This window comes from Aplysia californica, unplaced genomic scaffold (genome assembly GCF_000002075.1).
Source record: "Aplysia californica isolate F4 #8 unplaced genomic scaffold, AplCal3.0 scaffold00588, whole genome shotgun sequence".
In the NCBI taxonomy this organism is placed as follows: Eukaryota; Metazoa; Mollusca; class Gastropoda; order Aplysiida; family Aplysiidae; genus Aplysia; species Aplysia californica.
The window spans coordinates 388594-412528 of record NW_004797858.1 but is presented as its reverse complement, the minus strand read 5'-3'; the positions used below and the strand labels follow the sequence as shown (position 1 = coordinate 412528).

At 41.2% G+C, this 23935-nt stretch overlaps 1 protein-coding gene and 1 non-coding gene across 5 annotated transcripts in view; one reads left to right on the top strand and one right to left on the bottom strand.

The window, feature by feature from the left end:
* LOC101860278 (ARF GTPase-activating protein GIT2) overlaps positions 1–23935 on the top strand; it is a gene marked incomplete in the record, with an annotated part of 39781 nt that overhangs the window by 3501 nt on the left and 12345 nt on the right. For 2 of the 4 annotated variants that reach the window (XM_013087441.2, XM_013087442.2), the window contains 16 exon segments: positions 1390–1583; positions 3273–3406; positions 4026–4138; positions 5090–5189; positions 6036–6122; positions 6748–6878; positions 8243–8337; positions 9565–9610; positions 10630–10681; positions 11160–11232; positions 12620–12717; positions 13324–13447; positions 14842–14993; positions 19310–19366; positions 23138–23266; positions 23569–23732. In XM_013087441.2, coding sequence (XP_012942895.1) covers positions 1529–1583; positions 3273–3406; positions 4026–4138; positions 5090–5189; positions 6036–6122; positions 6748–6878; positions 8243–8337; positions 9565–9610; positions 10630–10681; positions 11160–11232; positions 12620–12717; positions 13324–13447; positions 14842–14993; positions 19310–19366; positions 23138–23266; positions 23569–23732 — 1610 coding nt within the window. 4 annotated transcript variants of the gene reach the window in all.
* On the bottom strand, positions 12956–13056 carry LOC118478473. The gene has a single exon (XR_004859067.1). It is a non-coding gene; the product is annotated as a U6 spliceosomal RNA (small nuclear RNA).

Sequence of the window (23935 nt, the reverse complement as noted above, 5' to 3'; positions counted from 1 at the left end):
AAAGAAAGGACAGTGGTGTCCAAGCCAACATTCGGTACGACTTCTTCACGAGACTTCCTGTTTCTGTTTGTGTTTTTCGTCCTAGATCTATAGATAGGCGGAATATGTTTGAAGTGCTGTGTGTGCGTGTTTGTGTTTGTGCCGCTGAGATTTAACAGTTATAAATCACATCGAACCACTTTTAAGGCAACCTTTTCATCCAGAAGAATCTAAACTTAGAACAAAGAGAAGGCTGGAAGACAAATGTGACTCTTCTCGTTTTATCTCAAAATACTGTAGCTCACCATGACTATAGAACAATTAATAGGCCTACTGTTTAAGGCTTTAAATAAATTTGCTTGCTATTTGGTGGTAAAGAAGTGGAAGCAACCTAAGCCCCACCCAAATTTTGGTCCACCCACTGCTACTGGATGTGTGTGAATAACGAAGGCAAGCAGTACACTCTTAGTCTTTCTGGCCCCAGTCGACATAATGTGTTCTCGTGTCTCTTTCTTCTGTTTTGACTTGATGATTTGAGTTACTTGAGGATTGCTGGTGGCGGATTAGACAATGTATATAATATAAGCCTCGAAATGCTTATTTTCGCTTTAAGAAATTCTAGCATTTCGGCTAATCGATAGTTTTCTCAAAAACAACGTAGACAAAAAAAATTTTCTTTCGGTTTACCGCTGTTTTCTGATTAACTGTGTTCAGTTTAAAAGTGCAGTCCATTGTACTTGTTAATTGGCTGAAGGTTAGGGGTTAAAGTAAAGGATTCATTATTGCTCTGATTTTTTCCTGTTTCCCAATTCTTGTTCTACTTCCCTGTTTTTCCTGGTTATATTTATATAATAGTATTCCCTTGCCATTTACATTTTGTGGAACCAGTTCATTGCAGGCTTTTTTCTCCAACAAGTTGCCAGTTTAGGACTGCTGTAAGGCCCATTTCATTGAGGCCATTGATATGGTGTTTTTCTTCTGGAGGAAAAGGGAGTTAGGTTTTCATGTTGTTTTTTGTTGTTGCGTCTTTTGTATTTTAAGACAGGTGGCTGGGAACCACGGATGTTTTTGGATAAAATTTACAAGTATTTTAGCTTTTTGCTCAACCATCAGTTTTTCTTACTTAAGTGTAGAAAGTGCTTGAATTTAAAAGAAATGGGGATATGTTTATATAAGAATGTGTGGAGGGTTTTTAATGGTGTAAAAAACTCAATAGATAATATATTGTTTGTACTTCCCAGATTTAAAAAAAAATTTTAAACACTGGATGTTCTGAAACATAATGCATGTGATATTCAAGTGAATCTATTGTGTGGTATCTCCTCGGTTGAATCAGACAAGAATGTTTGTGTAAATGGTAATAATCATTATATTAGATCACTTCTATAGTTTCTCTCTTCTCACCCACAGGGAGACAGCGACCTAGTGTGGAGCTGTAGCAGGCTTCGCCCGTCATCATTTTTCTGGTTTGAGGCCCCCCCTCCCCCTGCTGTCAGCCTTCACCACGGAGTCGAAGGGCAAGCGAGGGGAGCAGAAGAAGGCTCTGACCATGTCCAGGGGCAGCATGCGGCCCCCGCCCGTGTGTGCTGACTGCTCTGCTCCCGGTGAGTGACCTCACACTAGTTTTGTTTTGTTTTAGATCAGATCTTAGTTATGTCCGCTGGTTCACATAGCTCACAGCGTTACTAATAATGACAGATGATATAGCGCTCAACCCCGATTAAAGTACACAGGCTCTGAGTGCTTTGCAATACCATATAACAGTAGCGTAAAACGTGTGTGCTGACTGCTTTGCTCCCGGTGGGTGACCTCACGCTAGTTTTGTTTGTTTGTTTGTTTGTTTGGGTTTTTTTTAGTTACAGTTACGGTGGATCTCTGACACTCCACCTGGAGAAAAAAAAATTTGATTACAGTTTAAACAAATCATTATAAATTAGGCAAACGTGTTACAATAATCGTGTACAGTACGTAATACCTAATACTATCATGCACACCTTTTTCTATTAATTATATGGCGGCAATTTGATAGAAAATGGCAAGGCAAGGGACCCAAAAAAATGCTCGAAGTAACGGCCTGTCGGTTCAGATGGCTCACAGCATTATTTCTTCTATAATCAGATAGTATATATGTTTACTGCTTATGTCGTTTATTTCTTCTATAATCAGATAGTATATATATGTTTACTGCTTATGTCGTTTATTTCTTCTATAATCAGATAGTATATATATGTTTACTGCTTATGTCGTTTATTTCTTCTATAATCAGATAGTATATATATGTTTACTGCTTATGTCGTTTATTTCTTCTATAATCAGATAGTATATATGTTTACTGCTTATGTCGTTTATTTCTTCTATAATCAGATAGTATATATGTTTACTGCTTATGTCGTTTATTTCTTCTATAATCAGATAGTATATATATATGTTCACTGCTTATGTCGTTTATTTCTTCTATAATCAGATAGTATATATGTTTACTGCTTATGTCGTTTATTTCTTCTATAATCAGATAGTATATATATATGTTTACTGCTTATGTCGTTTATTTCTTCTATAATCAGATAGTATATATATGTTTACTGCTTATGTCGTTTATTTCTTCTATAATCAGATAGTGTATATATGTTTACTGCTTATGTCGTTTATTTCTTCTATAATCAGATAGTATATATGTTTACTGCTTATGTCGTTTATTTCTTCTCAGTTAAGTGTTTATTTTATGTAGGCAAATAGATAAGAGGGGAGAAAAAGAAAAATTTGTAATGCTGAAAACTTTGATGACAACATTGGTTGCTTACAAAGGAGGAAATTTCCTTGGTGCAAGGGACATATACCAATCAATTGTAAGCTCTATAGGGTTTACAATCTATTTTATTACCTCAGCAGACCGAAGAACACTCAGAAACATTCTTGACTATTCGGGAAGCACGCAAAGCTAGCTGCAGATTAAGTGTTGAATCACAAACAAAGGGACGAGATCTTTCGCTGTCTGTGGCCAGGTTCATCAAATCCATTAGGTGTGTCTAGTTTGTGTTGGTTGATGGGGGTGTTAAAGCATCTACACATTTTAAAAAATGTGATGTTCGTCGTTCACTGGCAAAGATGACCTTGATTTCACATCACTGGAGGGTGGGGTGTGTGTGGAGATGGCTGATCAGTCCGATCTTCGCTCGGAAATGTCTATTGAAGTGGATGCAGGGGATGTTTGATGCTGAACTACACTGGAAGCATCTATGAAAAGAAAGACTAATGTTCCTCCTCTTTCTTTCCCTTTGTGCTTGTGGTGCCAGAGCCGACCTGGGCATCCATCAACAGGGGTGTGCTGATTTGCGACGAGTGCTGCAGCGTCCATCGCAGTTTGGGCCGTCACATCTCGCAGGTCAAGAGCCTAAAGAAAGGACAGTGGTGTCCAAGCCAACATTCGGTACGACTTCTTCACGAGACTTCCTGTTTCTGTTTGTGTTTTTCGTCCTAGTTCCCCTGTGAATGTCTTTTTTTATTTGGTTGCTTTTAAGGACAAGCGGGCTAACCCAGATTTGGGGGGGTTTCCTGAAATCTTGACCTTCTTTGTATGTTACTTTCTTATGACACCTCTAATCTTCGGCACTTATTGTGATCTAATTGTGTTGTTACAATGTTGTAAAACTCTTATTAAAACATAAAATTAAGTGGGTGGTTGGCCGGTGCTCTGGTGTGGTTTGCTTTTTCTTTCATGTCAAACATCTATCGTCTTTATCTCCCCTCCATCTTTTTTGTGTTTATTACTCTCTTGTAACACCTCTAATCTGCGGCACTTATATGACCTTTTTCTGTTGCAAGTGTCATAAAACTCTTATTAAAAAATAAAACTAAGTGGGTGGTTGGCGGGTGCTCTGGTGTGGTTTGCTCCTTCTTTCCTACCAAACATCTGTCGTTCTGATCTCTCCTACTTCTTTTCTTTGTATGTGACCCTCTTGTAACACCTCTAATCTTCGGCACCTTTATGACCTTATTGTGTTGCAAGTGCTGTGAAACTCTTACTAAAACTAAATTTTCCCCCTCAGATGGTGTATATTCTGGCTAGCAATGGAGCAAACAACATCTGGGAGCACACCATGCTTGACCCGGCACAGAACAAACATGGCCGACGGAAACCAGGTCCCAGGGACCCGCTCCAGTATGTTGTTATGATAATGATCATCGTAGTAATCATAATAACAATCATAATAATCATAATAACAATCGTAATAATAATGTCCATAATCATGATAGTCATTGCAATAGAAATAATAATAATAATAAGAAGAAGAACAAGAATGTTGATAATAATCATCATAATTGTGATAATAATGATGATAATAATAATAATAATGATAATAATAATAATAATAATGATATTAACTACTCCTGAAAAAGTAAAACTTGAGGTGCTTTACAAAACCGTCATGTCAGCACAACGCGCAAGTGAATGAACGCGCGTACATAGCCTACATGTCGTTCCTTAGATTAACGCTAACACATCAGCAGACATCCTCACGATTACAGCACAAGGGATGACAAGATGCACGCCACATATAATGATTTCAGTTTTTCCCCACTTCTTTATAGGGGGCAGCTGGAGTGTCTGTTTTTACTTCTTAAAGTGTGTTGTCATGGAGGATTTAACATTAGAAGAAATGAATTTAGAGAGGATAACATTTCTGGTAGGAGTCTTTTATTCAACTTTTTGGGGCTGTTGAGTAATGAGTTTTTACAATAAGTTTTCGTCTAGATCTGTGGTCGCTCTGTTAGCTTGCCTGTGTGTATGTCCCCACCATTCTGCTGTAACTGACAAAATGACTTTTTTTACTCACAGCAGTTTTGAGAAAAATAGGTTTTTTGTCAGCGCAACCATTGAAAAATAGAGTTCTTCCGAAATTTGAATTCGAATTGATTAAAAAACCGGTCACAGTTTCACTTTGATTTTTTCACACAGGTAGGATAACCGATCAGGCTTTCGATTTAGCAAATAAGAAATTTTGGCACTAAAATGAAAAAAAAAGGCGTTTTGTCAGCTTACGGCAGCATTTTCAGATGTGCGTATGTGTTTCTATAAACATGTTCTGTTTCTGCGTCTGTCTGCTTGTAGTCCCAACAAAGCCGACTTCATCCGATCCAAGTACCAGTTCCTGTCATTTGTGAACAAGCAGAAAGACAGCGATGCCAGCTCCCTGGACGATGTCAGCAGAGTAAGTCGTCAACTGACAAGAAAAAATTTCTTTTACCATCTATGAGACTTAAAACAATGAGTGAAAGGGCATTTGAATACCGAGGCCCCAAGATCTGGAATGCTTTACCAAGTACTTTAAAAGAGATCAAATATTTTGATTCAAACAAATTTCAGCTGAAGTCGTTTCTATTTTTAAAGTAATTAGATGAATATTTGGAGTGATTTTGTTTTGGTCGGAACACAACGTTTTATGTTACTGTTGTACGTTGTATTGTATTGTAAAGCGCTCTGATCCTGTGTACTTTAATCAGGGTTGAGCGCTATATAAATGTCATTTATTATTATTAGTAAGTATAGCATGTATTCTAACTTCCAATAAGTGATGTACAGTCTTTTATGTGGGTAGTTGGTGGGTGTTCTGGTCTGGTTTGCTCCTTCTTTCCTATCGAACCTCAGCGCTTTCGTGCCCTATCTTCATTTTTAATAACAGTGGAAAGAATTAATAACAAAGAGTGAGCTTAAGCTTTATTAAAAATGGAGATACGACAAGAAAGCATTGAGGTCGTAATATGCTGGTGCGTGGGTAAAGGTTCTCTAACTTGTTTGTTATGTTTTGTTTGTTGATTACTAAATTATACGCTGGTGCGTGGGTAAAGGTTCTCTAACTTGTTTGTTATGTTTTGTTTGTTGATTACTAAATTATACGCTGGTGGGTGGGTAAAAGATCTCTAACTTGTTTGTCATGTTTTGTTTGTGGATTACTAAAACAAAGTTATGTTTTGTTTGTTGATTACTAAAACATACGCTGGTGGGTGGGTAAAAGATCTCTAACTTGGAAGCCATTTTTTTGTTTGTTTGTTCCCAGGAGCTCCACTCAAGTGTTCGAACAAATAACGTAGAGACCTGTCTTCGTCTCTTGTCCAAGGGCGCAGATCCAAACTACTTTCACAGGGTAAGTCGAGAGAATGTGGGACAAAAATGTTATGTGTGGAGGTGTGAATGAAAAGTAATCTTTGTTGAAACGATCTCATTCATTTTTGTATCCAATCAGGAAGTCAAGAGGGTGGTTGGCGGCTGCTCTAGTGTGATTTGCTCCTTCTTTCCTATTGAACATCTATCATCCTGATCTTTTCTACTTCTTTTTTGTGTTTGTCAACTCTCTTGTAACACTTCTAATCTTTGGCACTTGCATGACCTTATTGTGTTGCAAGTGCTGTAAAACTCTTACTAAAAAAACGAGCCAACTTGTTCTCTGACTATCTCGTTTCTCACCCTGTCTCTTCTTGTGATGCTCAAAGTTTTTCGTAGGCATCCCATATTTTATTTCGATGACTCTTGTGTAGTGTCCATGTTTGGACGTGGTGGCACAGTGTTACTCTCTTGTAACACCTCTAATCTTGGGCACTTATATGACCTTATTGTGTTGCAAGTGTCGTAAAACTCTTACAACCCATCCCCCCAAAAAACCCCCAAAAAACGTCTTACCAAATCAAAAGAACTCTTCTGCTTGCTTGGCTTTGCTGTTATGGACTGTGATGACAAGACTCTATATAACGTAAAACTGTCGGTGTGTCCAGGAAAAGGGTAACAGCCCGATCCACGTGGCTGCACAGGCGGGCCAGAACGTGCAGGTGGAGCTGCTCTGTGTCTACGGCGCCGACCCCGGGGCCAAGGACGCCAACGGACGCACGCCGTACGACTACGCCAAGTGAGTGGCCGCTGTGGGCCGGGATTTTTTGTGTAGTGGTGTGGGGAAAAATGATCTGGATAGTCTGAAGTGTCAGTTCTCTTATTCCGGTCTCTGTCATATTTATCTCTCCTTCCTCTTTCTTTTTTTTTTGGATCCTACTCTCTTGTATCACCTCTAATTTTGGGCGGTGGGTGGATGACGGGTGCTCTTGTGTGGTTTGCTCCTTCTTTTCCATCAAACGTCTGTCGTCCTGATCTCTCCTCATTTTTTTTGTGTTGGTTACTCCCTCGAAACACATGGAATCTTCAGCACTTATATAACCTATTTGGGTCGCAAGTGCTGTAAAACTCTTCCGAAAACAAACCTGACTGTGGTGTACTTCTGTGGTCCCATTGACTTGCTTTGCGGTTTTTCTTTGCGTCTGCTTTCTGTCAGAAATATAATTTTTACTGTTTTGGGTGGGGGGGGGGGGGGTGAGTCGTAGGTCACCATTGTAAGTTTGTATAGTTTTAGTTGATGAAGACAATGTGTCGCTGTTTAGTTTTAGTTGATGAAGACAATGTGTCGCTGCTACATTTATTTTCACATCTGCTTGGCACAAAAAAAATGTGCGCTGATGCTTTTATTGATACCTGTGGGATAATGAATGAAACGATGCTTTCTACAAAATTGACAAGCAAGAAAAAAGTTCTTTAAAGGCTACCAGTTTTTATCAATGTCTTTAATTTTGTAAATTATAATACAGGTAATTGTGCGTGGCTTATACTTTGATCATTAGAGGAGACTGCAGATTTACATACATGCTTGACAAGGTGAACTGAACTGACAGCATGAAAGCTCTCCACAGGCTTGTCAGCTGTCCCGATTCTCCTGGGATTGTCCCGGATTCGATAATCAGGAATTTGAGAGCCTTATAACATACACTATATGCCAAAACCAGTCCCATTGAAGTATTTTTGTTTGTAGGAATAAGTTATCTGGAATTATAATGTTAGTGTCGCTGAGTGGGTTTTGCAGAAGTTGGCAAGTCTGAAACAACAACAACAACAACAACAACAGTAACAGCAACAAGAACAGACTTAACAACAAGAGTCTTTGTGTAATGATGAGATACGTTTGTATTGGCAACAACAACAACAACTACAACAACAACAACTACAACTACAACAACAACAACAGCAACAACAACAACTACAACACCAACAACAACAACAACAACAACAACAACAACAGTCTTAACAACAAGAGTCTGTGTATAACGATGAGAAACGTTTGTATCGGCAACAACAACAACAGCAACAACAACAACATCAACAACAACTACAACAGTGTTAACAACAAGAGCCTCTGTGTATAACGATGTGAAACGTTTGTCTCGACAGAGTGGAGGGTTTTCCTGACCTGGCGGACAGGCTGGTAGAGTTGCAATACGAGCTGACGGACAGACTCACCTTCTACATCTGTGGCAGGAAGCCTGGTCAGTGGGCCTCTCGGGGGGTCTTTCTACGTGTTGTCCGAGGTCGTCCTGTACCTGTCGTACGAGTTTGTCGTTTTTGTTCTCCCTATGGTGTTGTCGGAGGTCTTTCTACGTGTTGTCCGAGATCTTCCTTTACCTGTCGTACGAGTTTGTCGTTTTTGTTCTCCCGTTGGTGTTGTCGGAGGTCTTTCTACGTGTTGTCCGAGATCTTCCTTTACCTGTCGTACGAGTTTGTCGTTTTTGTTCTCCCGTTGGTATTGTCGGAGGTCTTTCTTTGTTTGTGTGGGTGGTTGGCGGGTGCTTCTTTGTCCTGTGTGGGTGGTTGGCGGGTGCTCTGGTGTGGTTTGCACCTTCTTTCCTATCAAACATCTATCGTCCTGATCTCTCCTCCTTCTTTTTTGTGTTTGTTACTCTTTTGTAACACTTCTAATCTTCAGCACTTCTATAACCTTATTGTGTTGCAAGTGCCGTAAAACACTTACTAAAATTTTAAAAACTTAATTTCATAGGCCAGTTAGATTGAAAATGAAGTGAAAAGGATCAAGTCATGTGTTCAGATGTTTTGTGGGTTGTTGGTGGGTGCTCTGGTGTGGTTTGCTTCTTCTTTCCGGTCAAACATCTATCGTCCTTATCTCCCCTTCTTCTTTTGTATGTTTGTTACTCTCTTGTAACACCTAATCTTCTGGCGCTCATATGACCATATGCAGTTTCGAGCGCCGTAAAACCTCTACTAAAACTAAACATCAGATGTTTTGCTTCCTATGGTTACCAGTAGTGTGCACGGGAGTTCAAGTGTTGCAAGTGCTGTAACACTCTTACCAAAACGAACAAAAAAGTAAATTAGAGAACTATGTGACTATCTGTTTGTTGGTAAGAATATGATTCCGTTGTTTCTGTCTGTTTGTCTGTCTTGTTTTTTTCCCTGCACTAAATGACGGTTATTGTGCTGTTGTGCATCTCTTTACTCAAACTGTGGGCGGTTGACGGGTGCTCTGGTGTGGTTTGCTCCTTCTTTCCCATGAAACATCTATTGTCCTTATCTCTCCTTTTTTGTGTGTGTTTGTTACTCTCTTGTAACGCCTCTAATCTTCAGCTGTTTAATGACCTTATTGTGTTACAAGTGCCATACAACCCTTACTAAAACTATCTTTACTCAAACTATAACGACCCCAAGTTTTGGAAGATGCTCAGTTTTCCTGATTCAGGTCTCTGTTCTTGTCTCTGCAGATCACAGGACGGGTCAGCATTTCAAGATTCCAGAACTGGGAGACAAGTAGGTGGAGAGCGACTGTGTTGTTGGGACCTCAGGCTATTTCGTACCGACATGCATATGACCTAATTGTGTTGCAAGTGCCGAAAGACTCGCGCCAAAATTTAGAACATACTTTTCAGTGTCGGTGGTTGGCGGGTGCTCTGATGTGGTTTGCTCCTTCTTTCCTATCAAACATCTATCGTCCTTATCTCCCCTCCTTCTATTTTGTGTTTGTTCCTCTCTTGTAACACCTCTGATCTTCAGCACTCACATGAGACCTTATTGTGTTGCAAGTGCCGTAAAACTCTTACTAAAAAATAATTTTAAATACTGTTTAGTATAGTAAATATCAAGGCTTTTCTTGTCTGATAATTATACCAATACTTGGGTTCGTGAGATATCTGCAATTCATTTTCTTAGAAAGGGACAGGTTTGTCAAAAAATAAATGCTATTTCTGTTTAGTTTTCGGTCCTCTTCTTTTTAATGCATATTCAATTGACTTTATAATCATAGACGATCAGGTGGCTTTAGAAAACTTTGTTTTTGATGTTTAAATGACACTTTCACATCCCTGAGGCACCCCATAGTTCAAAGGACTTAAAATAAATCAAAATGAGTAATTGATGCTATGATGTGGATAATAATGATGATAATAATAATAATTGTAAATGGGCTGATTTATCAATGTCATGCTCATACTGTGCCGGAACAACATAGGGGGAACTGCTGCTTTTTCTTTCTTCATCCTTACTATCGTCATTTTTCCTCTACTTCTTTCGTATGTTTGTCGCACTCTTGTGGCCCACTATTTCCGGGGTTCCTTGATAGTCGAAGCAGATTTTGTGCTGTTGAAGCTAGAGAGGTGAGCAGAGTAAGCCTGATTCCCCGTTTGGACTTCTCTGTTGACATCCACCCCTTGGCGCTCATATGACCTTATGCTGTTGCGAGCGCCGTAAAACCTTAATAAGAAAAACAAAAAAACCCCAACTATTTGACAAGAACATGAGCCTGACTGTTGTGTTTGTTTTTCACTCTCCAGCAACGCTGATCTCTCAGAACTGGCCAAACAAGCCAAGAAAAAGCTGCAATTAGTAAGTGGAGCCTCTCTTGTTTGTACCTTTGTTTGTACCTTTGTTTGTACCTTTGTTTGTACCTTTGTTTGTACCTTTGTTTGTACCTTTGTACCTTTGTTTGTACCTTTGTTTGCTTCACAACATTGATGCTGCTCACTTTTGTGCTTCTTTCAAAGAAGGCGGATGTGGGTGCTCTGTTCCTTATTTCCTGTCAAACATCTATTGTCCTGATCTCTCCTTCTTTTGTATGTTTGTTACTCTCTTGTAACACCTCTTATCGTCGGCTGTTATATGACGTTATTGTGTTGCGAGTGCTGTAAAACTCTTACTAAAACTAAAAATCTAATCTCCGGCACTTACATGACCTTATTGTGTTGCAAGTGCCGGAAGGCTCTAACAAAAACTAAAAATCTAATCTTCGGCACTTATATGACCTGATTGTGTTGCAAGTGCCGTAAAACTGTTACTAAAACTAAAAGTTTCCCTGTGTCCTCAGTTGGCGGACCACTTGTTTGAGGAGCTGGCCATGGATGTGTACGACGAGGTCGACCGACGAGAAAACGATTCAAGTACGTTGTGGGGCTGATTTTACTTAACACTTCGCAGTTACTTGACGCATTAATGCGCCGGTAAAGATTATCCGTTCTGGTCAGTTCTGCGCCAGCTCCGAGAAGTCCGTTGCAGTCACTCTCCTGGCTGGGTGACCAGATGGGGTATTTTGTACTGCTGGCTGTGTGACTGCAAAGTGGTAATCTTCTAGCGACAACTGCTTCATCAGAAAACCCAAACATTTTGAGATTGGGGTTTTTGTTTCTTGGGCTTTTGTTTTGTCTGGGGGTACTCAAACGACATACTGCGGGTGGTTGGCGGGTGCTCTGGTGTGGTCTGCTTTTTCTTTCCTATCAAACATCTATCGTCCTTATCTCCCCTTCTTCTTTTTTATGTTTGTTACTCTCTTGTAACACCTCTAATCTTCTGGCGCTCATATGACCTTATGCGGTTGCGAGCGCCGTGAGACCCTCTACTATAAAAAAAAAACTCGACATACTGACTCGAAAACTTTTGCAGGGATGTGCCTCCTAGAACGCTCAGATCCTCAAGTGACAAAACAACCCTTGTTAAGCCTAAAATAAATTACAAATCATAATTATGGCCAACGCTCTTTTTCATATTTTGCCCCATTTGTTTGGAATAGGCTTCCAAAAACTATCAGAGAAGCAGAAAATCTAGACATTTTTAAGAAGAAACTAAAAGCATTTCTATTTTCATCGTATTTCGATTAGACAGAATCTATCCAAGCTGTAGATCGTTGTGAGGTTGTATGTGCATATGTACGTATGTGTGTATGTGTGTGTGGTGCGTGCGTGAGTATGTGTGTGCACGAGTATGTAACACTATGTGCCTTTAAAATTGATTTGTAAATCCATAATATGTATCATGTTAAGCACATAGAGCATTGCATAAGTGGATATGCGCTATATAGATGCAATCCATTATTATTATTATTATTATTATTATTATTATTATTAGGGATGCCACATTTCTGTTACTTTTACTGAAACCGGTTTTGAAAAAACCCATATTTTTGAAATTCCATCACCAAATAAACCCCGCTATTTACAAATTATCGTTAACAGGAGGTAAAAAGAACAGTTTCTATTCTCAGCATTTGTTTCCTGTTGAATGACACATTAGTTCTGTCTATGAACTGTCTTTTTTGTGGGTGGTTGGCTGGTGTTCTGGTATCGTTTTCTCTTTTCCTATCAAACATCTATCATCCTTATCTCTTCTCCTTTCTTTTTTTTGTGTATTTGTTACTGTCTAGTAACACTTCAAATCTTGGGCACTTATATGACCTTATTGTGTTGCAAGTGCCGTAAAACTCTTACTAAAACCAAGCGACAGGTACTTTTGTTTGCTCACAGATGTGTAAATGTTTGTGTGTTATCCCCACAGTCTGGCTGTCGACCCACGACCACACATCAGTCCTGAGCGAGAGGCTCACAGTCCCACATCTGCCCGTCAATCCAGAACTTTCCACAACACGCAATCAGGTAAATGCTTAGTGTGCTTATGGACTTTACTCTTCTGATTCACTGGGTGGGTGGTTGGCGGGTGCTTTGGTGTGGTTTGCTCCTCCTTTCCTATCAAACATCTATCGTTCCTGATCTCTCCTCCTTTTTTGTGTTTGTTACTCTCTTGTAACACCTCTAATCTTTGGCACTTATATGACCTTTTTGTGTTGCAAGTGCCATAAATTTCAAACTTTTCTCTTCTGATTCACTGGACGTCAAGAGTGCCGTCCTTCAGCTGGAAAATGTGTGTCATCCTTGCATAGGGGCCATGCTTATCTTCTCTGTACCGTTCCAATTAAGTTGCATAAAGTAATCTACACACCCACCCCCTTTCGTTTTTTTCCTTCTCCTTAAATTTTTTTTTTGGACAAAAGCATTGTTGGAAGACACTGCAGTTATGAGTTCCTAGATCTTGTCCACAATTTTGTTATTTCTATATACCGTCGAAATTGTCCAAGATTATCACCCTTTGGTGAAGAGAAAAATGGTTGTCTTTGACAGATGGAGGTTCATGCATGGTTTGCTCCTAATCATGTCGCAGGTACTGTAAAAACGCTTACTTTAACTAAATCTGTTCCTTCCCAGGGCCGCCAAAAACTTGCCCGCTTCAACGCCCGAGAGTTTGCCACCCTGGTGGTGGACATTCTGCACGACGCACGACGCAGGCAGGTCGGCTTTCCCTCCCCCGTACAGACGCCCAAAGACCCCGGTAAGTCTTGCCCTCCCCCGTACAGACAAAGACCCCGGTAAGTCTTTCCCTCCCCTCCCCCGTACAGACGCCCAAAGACCCCGGTAAGTCTTTCCCTCCCCTCCCCCGTACAGACGCCCAAAGACCCCGGTAAGTCTTTCCCTCCCCTCCCCCGTACAGACACCCAAAGACCCCGGTAAGTCTTTCCCTCCCCTCCCCCGTACAGACGCCCAAAGACCCCGGTAAGTCTTTCCCTCCCCTCCCCCGTACAGACACCCAAAGACCCCGGTAAGTCTTTCCCTGCCTGGATGGTTCGCAGCTACTCTGCTGTGGTTTGCTTCAGCTTTCCTTTCTTATATTTCTTGTCCTTATCTCTTCTTCTTCTTCATTTTTTTGTGTACGTTACTCTCTTGTAACACCTCTGATCTTCAGCATTTACATGTTGCAAGTTTGGTAAAACACTTACTAGTCTGGGTGGTTGGCGGGTGCTCTGGTGTGGTTTGCTTCTTCTTTTCTATCCAACATCTGTGGTCTTTATCTCCCCTCCTTCTTTTTTGTGTTTGTTACTCTCTTGTAACACCTCTAATCTTTGGCACTTATATGACCTTATTGTGTTGCAAGTGCCGTAAAACGCTTACTAAAACCAAACTATCATTTCTTTCCCCCCCCCCCGGGCAGTGCTACTGACTGAAGTTGTCTTTAGGCCATTCCTAAAGGGGGGATATTAACATGTTCTTATGCACCATAGAATTGTAAATGGGCTGATTTGTCAATGTCATGCTCATACTGTGCCGGAACAACATAGGGGGAACTGCTGCTTTTTCTGTCCTCATCTTTACTATCGTCATTTTCCTCTACTTCTTTTGTATGTTTGTCACTCTCTTTTGACCTGCTATTTCCGGGGTGCCTTGATAGTCTAAGCAGACTTTGTGCTGTTGAGGCTAGAGAGGTGAGCAGAGTGAGCCTGATTCCCCGTTTGGACTTCTCTGTTTACATTCACCCCTTGGCGCTCATATGACCTTATGCAGTTGTGATCTCCGTAAAACCTTACTAAAACTAACTAAAAAAAACATCGGCTCTGCTTTTTTTGGAGCTCTGTTACTTACGATACATTTCCAAAAAAGCAAAAAGAAGCAAGAACAGACAGATATAGAAATTCATTCGTACCAACTGCAGTGAGGTTACTGAACACACAGTGCTACAAATGAAATAGAGAGAAAGAGAGAGAATGTTTTACGGAGCTGGTTGTTTCAGCACGTGAGACATGTATTTACTAATGTCCTGTCTTGTTGTGCGTATTCGTGAGTGCACCTAACCTTTGTCACATCTACTGCCATTGTTGACGACCAAGACAAATTTCTCCCTGCGAAATGAATATTGTCATTGTCATTGTCATGTTTTTTTTCCACTTTCAGACAAGCTTGGCCGCGGCTCGCAGCACCTGAGCATGATGAGCGACGACGAGCCGCTGTATGACAGCGTAGCGTCGGACGAAGACTACAGCAGTATTGACACGCAGAGTATTAAAAGTGTGCGGGAAGAGACACGGCCCGACATCACAGCCGAGGTGAGAGGGACAGGGGGAATATGTCGGGTTGGAATGGTTCACATGTCGGCTAATGGCGTTCACATGTCGGCTAAAGTCATTCACCTGTCGGCTAAAGCCGTTCACGTGTCGGCTAAAGTCGTTCGCATGACGTTAAAGTCGTTCACATGACGCTAAAGTCGTTCACATGTTGGCTAAAGTCATTCACATATCGGCTAAAGTCGTTTCTGTTTTTTAGATTAACTCTTCTGGGACGTATCGTGACCTCAGTGCTTTCTTGTGGTATCTCCATTTTTTTTTTTACAGTGAAAATATGACTTCTTAAGCTCACTCTTTGGTATGAACTGTTTTCATTGTTATTAAAAATGGAGATACGATAAGAAAGCACGGAGGTCGTAATGTGGCCAATGTATCAGTAATTTCTGGGCTACACATTTGGACGTGGCGACGATAATTATGTCGGCACTTTGAACTGGGTTGTTTGTTTCGTAATTCTTTTCCAGTTGATTTGGGAACATCGGTGAATATCTAAATTGTGAGGGGAAAGCTTTCTAAAATGTAATCTTTTGGTTTGTGGACTGTTTGGCTGGGTCTTCTGTGTTGTATTTCCCTACCCTCAAACTGGTTCACGGGGTTGCACATTGATTACGTCCAAATGGTTTTAACTGTGGGAAGAAATTACGTCCTGGATGAGTTAATGAGATATACATATATATATTTGTGTATATGTATATTATTTGAGTCAGAACACGTCTTGTTTATGCGTTGCTATTGTTTCTGTGAAGCGCTCATAGCGCAGTATAAATGTCATATATTATTATTATTATCATTTGCTTCATTTCTATTTCTGTATGCTTTCCTTTTTTTTTAACTTGGTCAAAATATTTATTTTTTTATTGTACTCAAAATCTCACTTCCACAAAAGTGTTCAGCTCCAGCTTCACTGTCACTGTTTGCGAGAAATGACCTTGAGTAGGAGTGGCTTACAGGCTCTTGATTCTAGTGAAGTGTGCCGTCGGTCTAGCGGTCAGGCTACAGTACTCGTAATCGTGAGGTTGCAGGTTCGGGGGTTCGAGCCGCGGGCCCGACGTTGTGTCCTTGGGAAAGGCACTTTACACAAATTTTCCTCATTTCACCCAGGTGGGAATGGGTACCTGGCCATAGACAGTGAAAGATCTTGCCAGTATGTTAGTGTTTTTGTGCCTGTAAATGGCTGCTTGCACTGTACGCTTCCCAGGAAGTTGAGGTTGTTTCAGAATGCTCTCAGGTCTGCCGGGGTAATAGTATAGATTGTGAAGTGCATAGAGCTTGCTGTTTAGCAGGGATTTGCGCTATATAAATGCTATCTATTATTATTAAGTGGAAAGTTCTTTAGCGTCACCTGTCTAAGGCAACCACCTGTCCAATTGACCACCTCCCTCCTCTGTCTAAGGCACCCACGTGTCCTATTGACCACCTCATGAGGTCACGTCCTGTGCCAATTCCCTCGCAGCGTCAGTGTCAGTGAACCTCGAGCTGTTCAGCTACTTCATGTTTGCTTTTCCCTGTTGTTCAGCAAGACTGGCACTGGAGTTTGATCTGGTGAGGAATGGAATAAAGGAACGATTTTTAAAGCGTTTTTAATTCATCTTCCCACTTCCCCCAACCTTTCTCATTTGAGTGGAATTCATGAATGTAGACTCCATAAGTGGAAGGAAAAGAAGTCAAATGAGGTAGTGCTTGATGAAGCCCACGTGGGACACTCACTGTGGAAAACAATCAGGAAACGACAAATGCAGTTTTTGGGACACCTGAATAGACAGAAAGTAAGGTCTTCAACGTCTTGGGACACCTGAATAGACAGAAAGTAAAGTCTTCAACGTCTTGGGACACCTGAATAGATATAAAGTAAGGTCTTGAACGTCTTGCTCTTATTTGCAAAATCGAAGGCAAGCGAGGCAGGGGTAGGCCCAGAGCAACCTACTTACGGAGCCTAAACAAATGGGTAACGGGGAAAGATCAGGGAAATGTAGCTTTTTTAAGAGCATCCGAGCAAAGGGATGAATGGAGAACCGTGATCGCTGATGTCTGTCGCGATCTGGCACTGGATGATGATGATGATGATGATGATGAGACTGCATGAAGCTTTTGGTCGGTTGTCGAGAGTTTTTTTCCTCACAAGTAGCACGTGCGTGTGTTAGATGAGTATATCACGACGTTTTACTTACAATGTAAAAGGAAAAAAAAAAGATGTATAGTCACCAAGCTGTTCAAATGTTCTAAACCCAGAGTCAGTGGAACATCATGTGTTCTTCTGTGGAAAACTAACTGATTTGAGGGGATGTTTTCTTCCCAAGCTACCCCACACATCTAACTGCCTCTACTCCTCAAGACAACAATTAGATCAGACATGCAGCTAGTACACAATGGCATCATGCAGAAGAGTTGACGCTCAGATGCTGCTGGATCGCTAACAACACAAACCCACACAGCAAAATTGTCAGTGCAGAGAAAATTCTGTTTCATTTTTGTAAAAATTGTACCTACATAATGATACAGACTTCAACATGAGCTAAGGACCACTTGCAAATATGGCTAAAATTCCCTGAGGATTTCTCTGCTGCACGTGGTGGTTTTGCCCCTTTAAGAAGCTCTGCAGTACGCACTGGTAACCCGTTAACACTTTCAGAGAAAAAAAATTTGAAACATTCCTTGCTGTCTTTTTTTTTCAGATTAAAAAAATCAGGGCTGTCTCTCAAGATGGTTCTTAACTTAAATGAAACATTCTGACAAAATGAGTTATTTCTCGGATTCGAGCCCTATAGAAATAGATACATCACACTCATAGGTGAAGCTTTTATAATTTATAAAAATATGAAATTATAAAGAGCATGTTATACTGAAAGAATATGGCATCAATAGAAAATCTACAAATTTGACCCTAGTGTCGATCTTTTGGCCAATATCTCCATTTGTGGATTGTGAGAAGTAACTCATTTTGTCAGCACGCCTCACTTATGTTGAAGTCTGTAAGTGTGGAATATTTGTCCAGAGTCGACCACTAGACTCCATGAACTAGTCTTGCTGAACACACGGTGTATGTATGTATGTGAGTCGACCACTAGACTCCATGAACTAGTCTTGCTGAACACACGGTGTGTGTATGTGAGTCGACCACTAGCTTCCATGCACTAGTCTTGCTGAACACACGGTGTGTGTATGTGAGTCGACCACTAGACACCATGAACTAGTCTTGCTGAACACACGGTGTATGTATGTGAGTCGACCACTAGACTCCATGAGCTAGTCTTGCTGAATACCGGGTGAATGTATGTGAGTCGACCACTAGACTCCATGAACTAGTCTTGCTGAACACACGGTGTGTGTATGTGAGTCGACCACTAGACTCCATGAACTAGTCTTGCTGAACACACGGTGTATGTATGTGAGTCGACCACTAGACTCCATGAGCTAGTCTTGCTGAATACCGGGTGTATGTATGTGAGTCGACCACTAGACTCCATGAGCTAGTCTTGCTGAATACCGGGTGTATGTATGTGAGTCGACCACTAGACTCCATGAACTAGTCTTGCTGAATACACGGTGTGTGTATGTATGTGAGTCGACCACTAGACTCCATGAACTAGTCTTGCTGAACACACGGTGTGTGTATGTATGTGAGTCGACCACTAGACTCCATGAACTAGTCTTGCTGAACACACGGTGCATGTATGTGAGTCGACCACTAGACTCCATGAACTAGTCTTGCTGAACACACGGTGTATGTATGTGAGTCGACCACTAGACTCCATGAGCTAGTCTTGCTGAACACACAGTGTATGAATGTGTGCTTCACCGTGAGAAACCACCGCTGGGTTTTTGGGTTTCATTAAAGCTATGTCATGTTTGTTGTTTTTGTTGATGTCGTCTGTCTTTGATACATCCCAATGTAAATGTGTCAGGTTCTATTGGAGCTGATGGTGATTCTATTCAGATGTGCCCCCTGTGTCTGTATGGTCACTTGTTTGATACATCCCAATGTAAATGTGTCAGGTCATGTTGGAGCTGATGGTGATTCTATTCAGATGTGCCCTCTGTGTCTCTATGGCCACTTGAAAAATGCCGCACAGTTTTGAGAAAATGAAGGGGTTTTTTCCCCCCCGATATCTCAAAAGACCAGAGTGAGACAAAGCGACTCATTTTATGGCCTTGCTACCCATGTGGGTGTAAGTGAGTGCGGATGAATGCGTACATGTGTGGCGTGTGTGTGTGTGAGCTGGTGTGTTCTGCTGAGCCAGGTGTGTGTGTGTGTATGCGTTGGTGTGTGTGTTTGATGAGTCGCTACTGATCCACTGCAGGGTCTGCTCAAGGCCAAGCGTTCGAACACGCCCTGCTCCATGATTTCCTTCACTGAGGTGAGCGTGGGTGGTTGGCGGGTGCTCTGGTGTGGTTTGCTCCTTATTTCCTATCAAGCCATCGGTCCTTATCTCCCCTCCTTTTTTGTGTATGCTACTCTCTTGTAACACATCTATTCTTCAGTACTTATATGACCTCATGGTGTTGCAAGTGCCGTAAAACTCTTACTAAAACTAAACTGAGATCTCTCTCTCTTCTCTCTTTCTTTCTCTCTCTTTCTCTCTCTCTCTTTCTCTCTCTGATTCTCTCTCTCTCTCTCTCTGATTCTCTCTCTCTCTCTCTCCCTCTTTCTCTCTCTCTCTGTCTGTCTATCTGTCTCTCACTCTCTCTCACTCTCTCACTCTCTTTCTTTCTCTCTCTTTCTCTCTCTCTCTCTGGTGTTGCTTTTACTTTCTTTCTCTCCCCGGAAATAATCCTTTCTCATTTTCTATCCCTCCCAGGGAACAGGTCTGTCTTTTACTTTCTTTCTCTCCATCAGAATAAGGCTGCTCTCTCTCTCCCTGTGGATGGGCTGTCTCCTACTTTCTTTCTCTCCGTGGTGGAATGTAACCATGATCATGTTGCCTTGCCTTAGACTGCATCTCAGAAGGTCTTGTGTCACCCCCTCCCTCCCTCTCTCTCTCTCACCCCCTCTCTCTCTCTCTCTCTCTCTCACCCCCCCCCACTCCCCACCCACCCCCACCCTTCTGCCCACTCCTTTCCCTAAATAATGATAACCAATGTTTGCCTTTGTGATATGCAACTTGTGCGAACCAACCATAGATGTGAATGTGGGTGGTTGGCGGGTGCTCTGGTGTGGTTTGCTTCTTGTTTCCTATCAAACATCTATCATCCTTATCTCCCCTTCTTCTTTTTTATGTTTGTTACGCTCTTGTAACACCTCTAATCTTCTGGCACTCATATGACCTTATGCAGTTTCGAGCGCCGTAAAACCTTTACTAAAACTAAAGTAGATGTGAATTACATGTCCAATATCTTTGACCAGGCATTGTCATGGCGGCCACTCTTTGCCCTCTACAAAAACTGAATTGCGCTGCTGCGCACCATGGATGCGAAATTTAACACTGCAGTCACAAGGCTCATTTATACTGCGGTCAAAACTTCGTGGCACAACTTATCCTCAAATATCTCTTTTAACGGGTTAATCAATGTAACCCATACTTTGCACGCCAGTGTTTGTACCAATTTGTCTTAACTTAATTATATTTTTTCACAACGATTGAGGCTCGATTAAAGAACTTTTCTTCGTAAATTTATATAAAATACTATAAATCTCCATCAAGCGGAAAATGTGATTGTTCATAGCACTTCTCACACACATTTTTGTATGCATATATGTTATGTCACAGCTCGCCAATGACACTTTTTAATGGCAAAACTTCTTACAAAAAATATTTTATAATGAAGACTTTTTTTGCACTAAAGGTTCGCTAAACATACGTTCAATAAGCATACTATTGCGATTCGAAAAAAATGACAGACTTGCTTTTAAAAGCGATATTGCCCTAGCTGTAAACTTTAAAAACTCTGTAGAAACCATTGACTGGGATTTTTTATTAGTATTTATTCAGGAATTTTCTAGAATACAGTGTGCAGGGGTTTGAAAAAATATTCACCTGTTAAGACAAATTGATATAAGTCATTGTGTAAAAGTTGGAGAATCTGTGTTCGATAGGTAAGGATATTTCACAAAAAGTTGCGCCGTGCATTTTTCACCGCACTATTGTAAAACTCTTGCTATCAAAGGCAAAGGTATTTTGGGGAAAATCCCAAGAAACAGGGTGGTAAACACCGCCGATCTGCAAGATGTGACAGCAAAGTGTTGACCAATCCAAACAAGTCTCTCTATAGTCGAGTGCTCACATAACTTTTCCCTTTCATACCCGTCAGTTAGTTGTAAATAGTCAAATAATGCGCTCGGTGGTGAACTAGAAATACTTCATAAGTGTCCAGTCTTGGATGTTGTACAGCGACATGTCTATGGTGGGAACTGACAACTGACACGGCTCACAACGCACGGGTGATGTGTGTGTTCTTATGAATGATGTGTGTGTTCTTATGAATGATGTGTGTGTTCTCTTACAACTGATGTGTTATGTGTGTGTTCTTTTACAACTGATGTGTTATGTGTTTGTTCTTTTACAACTGATGCGTTTTGTGTGTGTTCTTATGAATGATGTGTGTGTTCTCAAGACTGATGTGTGATGTGTGTGTTCTCTTACAACTGATGTGTTATGTGTGTGTTCTCCCAGTGATGTGTGTGTTCTTACGAATGATGTGTTATGTGTGTTCTCTCATATTGTGCTGTGTGACCAGTGTGCAGTGTGCTGTGTCTAACTCTCCCACTTTCAGGCCCGTCTCACTAATATTCTTATAGTATTTTTTAGAATTTTTCATATATTGAATCTGCATGCATTGTTTGTGGTTCCTGCACTTCTGTCATTTGTGTGTTTTATGTTTTTGGTAAATATGGTCGAAACTGTCCAAAGCAGCCACTCATTGTCAAGGACTAAAGTGGTTGTCCTAGGCAGGTGGACGTCTTAGACAATGCCATCCATTATAATATATATATATAGTGGTGGAAACAGGTGCTCGTCTATTTTTGGGCATGTGCATTTATTGGTGTCACTTTAAAGCTTGTTCATTTGCCTTGCTTTCGATGAAAGAATTACCCATTTATCTTGAGAACATGTCGAGATATTTGCGATTGAGTGAGGTGGGGTTGCCTGGTTTTAGAGGTAAAATTAGCGAGAAAATGGCCGCCAAAGTTTGGTAACTTCAAATGCTCGAGAGGCCTTGAAAACTAAAAATTTACATATTTTGTGCCTTTAATAAACGTTTTTCAGTAAAATTCACATGAAAGTGTTTTCATATGGACATAAAGGGTGTTAAGCCAAAAAACAAAAATTCTATAAAAATTTCCAAACTGGCAATACTGGCAAAAAAGTGGCTTTTTCTTCAATTTCATTTTTTTGACAAGCGCCTGATTTCGCCACGCTGACTCACATATATATACATATATTTACATCTATATCGATAGGCGGTATCTATAGTTAGATATATACATATTTATCTCTATAGATATATATACATATATATCTATATCTCTCTATATTATATAAAATATATAAATATGTAAATAATATAGGCAAGGGGTGGGATGGGGGTGGGGGGGGGTGAAGTGGTCGTTTGTACAGGTGATTGTCTTGGACAGTTGGTGGTTAGGGCAGGTTTGACTGTTCATGTGTACATGTTGGCATTGTGATTGGTTTCTGCAAGGAACCCTTGTTTGTGCATGATTTTTTAAAATATAGTATTTGTTGTTGAATTTAGAATTACATAACGGGTTTTGATTGACATTTTGCGGCCCAGGGATAATGACACTTTCATTTTATAACTTTATTTATCCCCCGAGTGTCACGGTTTGGAGAGCAGAGTTGAATTCTTGTATGGGGAGTGGGTGATTGGTAGGTGCTCTGGAGTGGTTTGCTTCTTCTTTCCTATCAAACATCTATCGTCCTTATCTCTCCTCCTTTTTTTTGTGTTTGTTACTCTCTTGTAACACCTCTAATCTTCGGCACTCATATGACCTTATTGTGTTGCAAGTGCCGTGAAACTCTTACTAAAAACTAAAACAAAGAAAATGAGTCATGTTTTTCTTTCTTCTTTTGTTGAAATGTTTTTGACCTAATTGCATCATATGTGCTGTAAAAGTCTTGCTAAAACTAACACTGTGTCTTTGTCTGGTGTGTGTGTTTCCCTGGGCACAGAGCGTGAGTGACAAGCGCACGGAGGCCCCGGTCTCCTCGGAGGAACTGCTGGAAGTGAGGCGGGCTCTGGCGGCGTCCGAGGCTACCATCAAACATCTGGTGCAGGCGAAGATGGACTTGGAGAAGCGGGTACGTTTGTGTGTCACTGTCTGTTAAAAGGAGGTTTTTTGTCAGCGTAACCATTTAAAAATAGAGTACTTCCGAAATTTGAATTCTAATTTATTGAAAAACTAGTCACAGTTTCACTTTGATTTTTTCACCCAAGTAGGGTAACTGGTCAGGCTTTCGATTTAACAAAGAAAAAATTCTGGCGTCAAAATGATTTTTTGAAAATGGCGTTTTGTCAGCTTACGGCAGTTTTTATCGTTCGTCTCCTGTGGTGACGACCGACTTGACCTTGACCTTGACCTTGACCTTCCATGTTTCGTCAGGTGGACTGCCTGATGCGAGAGAACGCAGACCTTCGGGTCAACAGCCAGGACTTCTCGGCCCTGGTCATGAACGGCTACGACGCAACGAGGGAGCCAGGGACTGACAGCAACCACCGAGGGGGTGAGGGGGAGGAGGATATGCCACCACGTTCACCGTCACTCAGGTGAGAGAGAGGGGGGGAGAGAGAGGGGAGGGGGAGGAGGATATGCCACCACGTTCACCGTCACTCAGGTGGGAGGGGGAGGAGGATATGCCACCACGTTCACCGTCACTCAGGTGAGAGAGAGAGGGGGGGGAGGAGGATATGCCACCACGTTCACCGTCACTCAGGTGAGAGAGGGAGGGGGAGGAGGATATGCCACCACG